The 7,259-nt window shown below is 45.8% G+C and overlaps 1 protein-coding gene and 1 pseudogene across 2 annotated transcripts; one reads left to right on the top strand and one right to left on the bottom strand.

Annotated features, from left to right (window-relative positions):
* The first annotated feature begins 755 nt into the window (after positions 1 to 755).
* Positions 756 to 2,701, top strand: LOC103627467 (LOC109942132-like pseudogene; annotated as a pseudogene). Its single transcript, NR_161325.1, has 4 exons — positions 756 to 1,168; positions 1,261 to 1,350; positions 1,473 to 1,540; positions 2,535 to 2,701. The product of NR_161325.1 is annotated as a protein-like pseudogene (transcript).
* A 359-nt stretch (positions 2,702 to 3,060) lies between these two features.
* LOC103627468 (CBS domain-containing protein CBSX5) lies at positions 3,061 to 4,982 on the bottom strand. The gene is made up of 2 exons (XM_008647757.3): positions 4,552 to 4,982; positions 3,061 to 4,432 (listed from the first exon to the last, which is right to left on the bottom strand). The coding sequence occupies exons 1-2, from the start codon at positions 4,890 to 4,892 to the stop codon at positions 3,529 to 3,531; spliced, it is 1,245 nt and encodes a 414-aa protein (XP_008645979.1). The 5' UTR covers positions 4,893 to 4,982; the 3' UTR covers positions 3,061 to 3,528.
* Positions 4,983 to 7,259: the final 2,277 nt, after the last annotated feature.

Genomic DNA, 7,259 nt, shown 5'->3' with positions numbered 1-7,259 from the left:
CGACTGCAACGCATTAAATGCGCACCTGCGCGCGCAGAGGAGCAGAGCACGCACGGGTGGCACACCGGACAGCCTACAGGGCCTGTTCGGTGCACCACCGGACAGCCAGGCGGGCCCACAAGTCAGAACTCCAACGGTCGGAACCCAACGGCCAGGTGACGTGGCTGGCGCACCGGACAGTGTCCGGTGGCGCACCGGACTGTCCGGTGCGCCCGTCGACAGTAGCCTCCACCAACGGTCAAGTTTGGTGGTTGGGGCTATAAATACCCCAACCACTCCCACATTCAAGTCATCCAAGTTTTTCACCTTCCAACTACTTACAAGAGCTAGCATTCAATACAAGACACACCAAAGAGATCAAATCCTCTCCCAACTCCACACAAAGCTTTAGTGATTAATGAGAGAGATTTGTTGTGTTCATTTGAGCTCTTGCGCTTGGATTGCTTCTTTTTCTCATTCTTTCTTGCGATAATCTCAATTGTAATCAAGGCAAGGGACACCAATTGTGTGGTGGTCCTTGCGGGAAGTTTGGTTCCCATTTGATTGAGAAGAGAAGCTCACTCAGTCCAAGGGACCGTTTGAGAGAGGGAAAGGGTTGAAAGAGACCCGGTCTTTGTGACCACCTCAACGGGGAGTAGGTTTGCAAGAACCGAACCTCGGTAAAACAAATCATCGTGTCTCGCTCTTTATTCGCTCATGATTTGTTTTGCGCCCTTTCTCTCGGACTCATTTATATTTCTAACGCTAACCCGGCTTGTAGTTGTGATTAAGTTTGTAAATTTCAGATTCGCCCTATTCACCCCCCTCTAGGCGACTTTCAGATAACATAGCACGATATATTGTTGGCAAATCTTGCGAAGTTATCTTACGATCTACAAATGCAGCGACACCAATTCCTCCAGATTTAGCTCAGATTGTTTCACTCAAATTCACCTTTAGAGTAATACCAGATGACAGTTTTTTCGATAACCAAGATCAGGTCCCCATTGCCCTTCGCATCATCTCTATAACTGCAGCGCATGGTAGACAACATGCACTACCATTGAAGCCAACCAATATCATAGAAGGTACATCAACACCACAAAACAAGTTACAACTGCAGTTAATCGAGAACTCACCATCAAATCCTTTTCAAAATTTATCCACAAGTACTCCACCACCCATACAGGTTATCATATGACCATACTCAAACACCTTATTTTTACTGCTACCTAGGTAACGTCTCACAACTAAATTATGTTATACAATGTTTACTTTTAGGCTGCAAGGAAGCTAATATATCCACCGCTCAGTAACCCCCTCACATATCAACATACTCCCAAGTCTGATGGCGAAGAAGAAATTACAGAGGTACGTCTCTTCCACTTTGTATAAAAAATAACAACCACAAATATATTAATATATCTATTACTCACTGTATTATGAAAAGTTAGTACATTGACAAGCTAATCCATATTTTCCTTCCGTGGCAGCAAACAATGGACACCAGTCAAATCAAAGGAAAAAAAAGTATGCCCTCATTCGAATCTCCTCCAAAAAGGTAACTATATACCTTCTACATGTTTATCTTAGTAAGCAGCAATAAACTATATTATGATCCTCTATGAATATGAGATATAAACATTGTATGTTTGAGAATCTTGAACAACAATAATACAATAGCTTTTTTACTCCAACCACAAAGTCTATAATAATTGAAACAATTTTGTGCATACATGGCTCAATTCAAATCATACATAACAACAGAAAAAATATATCTGTTTGATTTCTGGTAGCAATGCAGTGAGGTTTGATCGCTGCCTCCTACAAAAAGCATTGCACAATTAAATCAAAGAAATGTAGTAAGAATAACATTGATAATTTGAAATATCATCTAGAGTATTATACTCACCATTTATAGGTAACATGGTCTAAACGTTAATTATACATGTGTACATTACGTTCAGTTACAAATTAATAGCATTACCATACGTAATATCACGCCATATTTAAGTGAACCATTATTCCAAGTATCCACAGGTTCATATTACAGAATTGCTTTCACCGTTTACTAACAATATATACCAACACACAGCCTAACAATATGAGTACCATACACAAATTCCATGCTGCCATAGGTACTCACAGATTACTGCACCAGATAGAATCTAGGTATCAACTTAGGAATTTCTAATAAATACACCAAATTGGACCTTCTAGAAATAATTCCCAAATTTAAAATTCATGACCATTATTATCCATCTTCCTATCAGGTGCCTACATAAAAAAAATCAACTGCTACTAATAAGTTTGTACACTATGACTTAAACAAAACAAAACCATACCATGTTCCCTATATTTGTTTTATGTACCATGCACGATACATTTTAAGAAAATACGAACCTTTTGATCATAGAAAAAACTTTATTTGTTCTTTACTTTACTTTACATTAAGATACTAACCTGCTCACAAATTATTTCCTATATTCGCATCTACATCGATCTATTCTACCCTAATTCAAACCCACCATTACTTACTACTTAAATATATGTAGGTTCAAGAAAGGAAGCTTACATATCCAAAGCAATGATGACGATGTGCAGGAGAAATAAACACAGATGTTTAGAGCGCCAAATTTTCTTGCTTTTGACACATGTCTTCTACAAACTTTGGTGTAATCCGATCTAAAACGTATTTGCCTGACAAAGTACCTACGAACTTTCTTTTGATGTAAACAATATATCCATGCCGAAACAAATACTACAACTAGAAAGGCATGTAGCTATAGTTCTGACATGCCATCTTTTGCGGTCTTTAGGACCAATATTTTGGTGCCTCAACAAATATGTACATATAACTAGGAATTTGCTATCAACTATGGTTAGCTTACAACCCACTGTAATATAACACATCCAATCTGGACGTGATCCTATATTTGCATATCCCAACTTTTCAGTGGTACAAACATATTCGTGCTTGCATATTTTTTCGTTCATATTACATACCGTCTTCTACACATATATTACTAAGATACATATTGCTTATATACACCCACAACATCAATTTACTTAATGTCTATATACATCAAATCAGCTATTCAATTATGTTATAAAAAACTCGCGCAAGGCGCGAGCAAGTTTCTAGTTACTCTTTATTCTCAGAAAAAAGGTATGAAACTCAAAATTAAATTTACCCGTCATGACTCATGACGATTCCCCGGCTTCGCCACCCAAAAGAAGCGAGAGCCCACGACCTCACGGGGCCGTATTGCGGCTTCCAGCCTTTCCACTGAATCGAGATCTCGGGCCATCCCAAATTCCGGGCTAAAACTGCTCTTGGGCCGAGTTATAGCTCGCTCTTGTCGAAAAAAAAAACTTAGCACATTCAAAATACACACACACAAACAAACAAACTCTGCACATCTTCAGTCCGAACTTGACTGAGACGGATTGACACGGAAGAGAACCACTAGCAACTGTTTTAGCGTCGGAGATCTTGATTCTTGCGCGAGCTGACACGCAGATCACGGTTTATCTGCATAGCACTAGCTAGCACCTGGGACTGACCGACTGAGGCCGGAGTTGCTCCCGGAGTACCGCGAGCACGTCGGCGAATCTCACTACCCCGACGAGCGCGCCGCTGGTCTCATTAGCGACCCAGACGTACCCTACACGGTGCGCAAGCGCCTGGGCCATGACTGCCACAAGCGAACTCTCAGAGTGGCAAGCCACCACGTCCTCCGTGGACCGCCACCCGAAGCTCCCAGATGACATCCTCCTTGGGCGTCGTGCGCGTCCCGACGGTGAGTCCTCGTCAGAGGATGTCGACGACAACGACGAGGACGGGGACAAAGGAAGGACGGCGGTGTCCTTTCCAGCGCATTCCACGAGCTCGGCCATGGCGTCCAGTCCCTTTCCGGCGAGCTGAGCTCTGATGGCGCGCACCAAGAACTCTGGCGGAGAGTGCGACGACAGCGAGCAGTCTATGTACGCCATGGTGTCGCCAGCGGAGAGCCCCGCGAAGGCGGCCGACACCGCCTCGACGTCGCACGAGGCGAGCACGCTGGGGCAGATCTCGCCGACCAACGCGTCGTCGTCGGCGACGACGGCCACGGCCGTGCCGTCCGAGACGGCCCTGCGCAAAAGCGGGATCACGTCGAGCCCGTCGTCGTCGACGTGGACAGCGTGCACGACGTCGCGGCGGACGAGGCCGAGGGACGCGACGGTGAGCGCGGCGACCGGGGAGAAGTGGGAGATGGAGCCGAAGAGGTGGCGGACGATGTCCTCCCGCGTCAGCACGCAGCAGTCGGACGACGTGGCCAACAAGGCGCCGGCGTCGGAGGACGGGGCCTGGCCCTGGTGCTGGTGGTGCCTCTTGCGGGTGCGCGCAGAGAGAGGGACGAGCAGGCCTTGGCAGCCGTCGGTCAGCAGCACGTCGATGGCGTCGAGCAGCCTGCGCAAAAGTTTGGCCAAACAGTATAGCCGCCGATGCCATTGTAGTCAATGCCAGAGAAGGACAACTCGGAACAAAATAAGAATCAGAAACGACAGCGCACCGGCTGCGTTTCGTACCTCGTCTGCGGGTCCACTCGGTGGGTGACGCCGTGGCCGCTAGCGACGGCGCCCGCGACCACTACTGCCACGGGCCGGCTGAGCGCGGCCGCGACGTCCCTGAGGTTGCCCGCGTCGCCGCAGGCGTAGCAGAGGATGTCGGCGACGGTGACTTTCACGTACGTCGTGGTCTTCGCGTGGCAGCAGGCAGCCGGTTCGTCGTCCACGAAGACGAATGGGTCGGCTCCGGTGCGCAGCGCGGCGAGTGCGGCCGCGACGGGGGTGGAGGGTGGCAGCGTGAGCACCCTCGGCCTGCCGATGCAGAGGTCGGAGACGACGTGGGACAGGAGGGTTGCCGCCATGCACGCGCAGGTCGCTCGGGGACGGATTGGGATAGGGAACGAAGTTTGCTGCACGCGGAGAAGAGAAGGTGTGTGCGCAATCGTGTGGGGGTGTTGGAGAGCGCATATGCAAGTGCAGGCTATTTATAGTAACTGGCAGTGGTAGAGAAGGCGAACGTGCCGGCGTGGTGTCGAGTGGGCAGTGAGTTGTAATTTTGGAATGACGCTAATGTTTGGCCTGTAGTAGGTATAGCCCATATGCTATAACTTTTTTATAATGTTTTTGGGTTTAGGAAGACTTCAAATTATGCCTTCTTGCATGAGGCGGAGAAATATACATCGTTACAGTAACCTAGAGCATCTCAAGAGATCCACAGAAGTCTTCCCTAAATCCATTTTTTTTTGAAAACACAAAAACGTGTCTCCAACAGTTCACTTAAAGTGCTCCCAACTTTTTCATAACCTTTAAAACTCTCTCATTTATAGCTACAAATAAGGGTTTTTTTGGGCTTCCCAGAAACAATCTGCCGCTTTAAGGGATCTATTGGAGAAATGATTAAAATCTACCCCCACTAATTATTTAGATGTCCATTAAAACTGTTTTTGATGAGTCGTTTTCCGAGGAGCTCTTTGATATGCTCTTACCTTGATAAGGGGTCATGTTCAGTTGCAAGGGAAATTGAGAGCTCTATTCAATTTTAACTAGTAAGAGTTTTAATCCCATTCAATCTCTTTAAGGTCTTGTTCGGTTATTTTAATTCCATATTGATGGAAGCGTATTGGAATGGATTAGGACGAATTTTAACTTGCTATAGATTTAAACAAACCCAATACCGCCAATCCACATGGATTAATGTTGAAACAAACAATCCCTAACGGGTAACGGAATGAAGCCCTAATACGCCGAGGATCGTGATTTGGTAAACCATAGAATGAGTCTATTATTGTGAATGTGAGAGGAAAACCCCATTCTGATCTAGATCTAGGCCAACTTCGACGAGGTTTGCCCTGCTCCAACGTGGACTCACCGTATACGGCGTCCATGCTACGACGACGATAACACTCCAATTGTCGGCGCCCACCCAAAAACGTCGGTTAGCTTGTTCCGTGCCGAGCGTCCACCAAAACCCTAGTTTTGCCTACCGGGGATGATAGCATTCGTATCTTAAGGGAACTAGCTGACTAGCTCGAGGTTTAGTTGTGTGACCGACCCAGAGGCATAGCCATGATTTTTCTTTAGGGGGCTAATACATATATAACTACAGTTATAATATTAATAAATAATATATATATGCAATATACAATAATTACTAGTAATAATAATTAACACATATATACACTAAGTACATACTAAAATTTAACTTATTATAAGCTAACTTTTTTTATTTTAGCCATAGATATACAACTACAAAAACAAATTTTATTTTTGTTAGGGAGGCTATGACCCCTAATAGCTCTCCTTGTCTACGCCACTGGACCGATCGAGGCTTGTTTGGTTCGTGGCTAAATGTGTCACACTTTAACTAAGGTTAGTCGTTTAAATTTAAAAACTAACCTTAAATAGAAAAGTTAAGTAAAATATGACAAGTTAGTCAATGGACCAAATATGCCCTTACTTTCCTTTCCCTGCTATAACATGGCGGCAGTAGGCGGAAGTGGGTCTCACATGGGTGAGCTGTCATCCAGAGAGGACGTTGTCGATCTCTTGGACACGATCTGACGATGAACGATGCGGGCGAATTCGCAGCACTGGGTGATGACGTGGGAGGAAAAAGGTACTGTTGTGGTGAAGTGTGGCGGTGATTAATTGGGAAGGTCTTGTCGCTGTTGACTCTGCACATCAACAGTATCAGTTGAGAGATCACAATAATGCGTGATCATGCCGTCGTCAAAATCGAGGTGATTCTATGACGACTGTTGGACGAGACGGCGGTTAAGAACAGATAGCGCAGCTGCTGCAAGAGTATTCAACGACCACGCACTACCGGAATCCACGCCTTTGCCGAGTGCCGAAGGCTTTGCCGAGTGCTTTTTATCGGGCACTCGGCAAAGCAGACTTTGCCGAGTACCGCCCTCGGCAAAGTTCTGCGCTCGGTAAAGAGCTGGTTTAACACTCGACACATCCAAACACTCGGCAAAGACTGCTTTGCCGAGCGTCAAGCACTCGGCAAATACGGCTCTCGGCAAAGGGCCGTTAGCGGCCGTCTACAACTGACGGCCGTCAGTCTTTGCCGAGTGTCAAATATCTAGCACTCGGCAAACAGTGTCTTTGCCGAGTGTCCTATGTAGACACTCGGCAAATCATATTTTTATTTTTTTTATTTTGGTCACCAAACTTTTTGTGGTATGTTCCTACACTATGTAGACCAACATGTACCATTTTGGGAC

Source organism: Zea mays, chromosome 5 (assembly GCF_902167145.1).
Source record: "Zea mays cultivar B73 chromosome 5, Zm-B73-REFERENCE-NAM-5.0, whole genome shotgun sequence".
In the NCBI taxonomy this organism is placed as follows: Eukaryota; Viridiplantae; Streptophyta; class Magnoliopsida; order Poales; family Poaceae; genus Zea; species Zea mays.
The sequence above is the reverse complement of the archived record's forward strand: the minus strand, read 5'-3'. Positions and strand labels throughout refer to the sequence as shown.

What these genes read in the sequence shown, in the direction of transcription:
- LOC103627468 (XM_008647757.3), bottom strand. Translation starts at nt 4,892, where the DNA reads ATGGCGGCAACCCTCCTGTCCCACGTCGTCTCCGACCTCTGCATCGGC. An exon ending in CGAGTGGACCCGCAGACGAG is followed by an intron (nt 4,433 to 4,551) that starts GTACGAAACGCA and finishes ACTTTTGCGCAG; the next exon opens with GCTGCTCGACGCCATCGACG.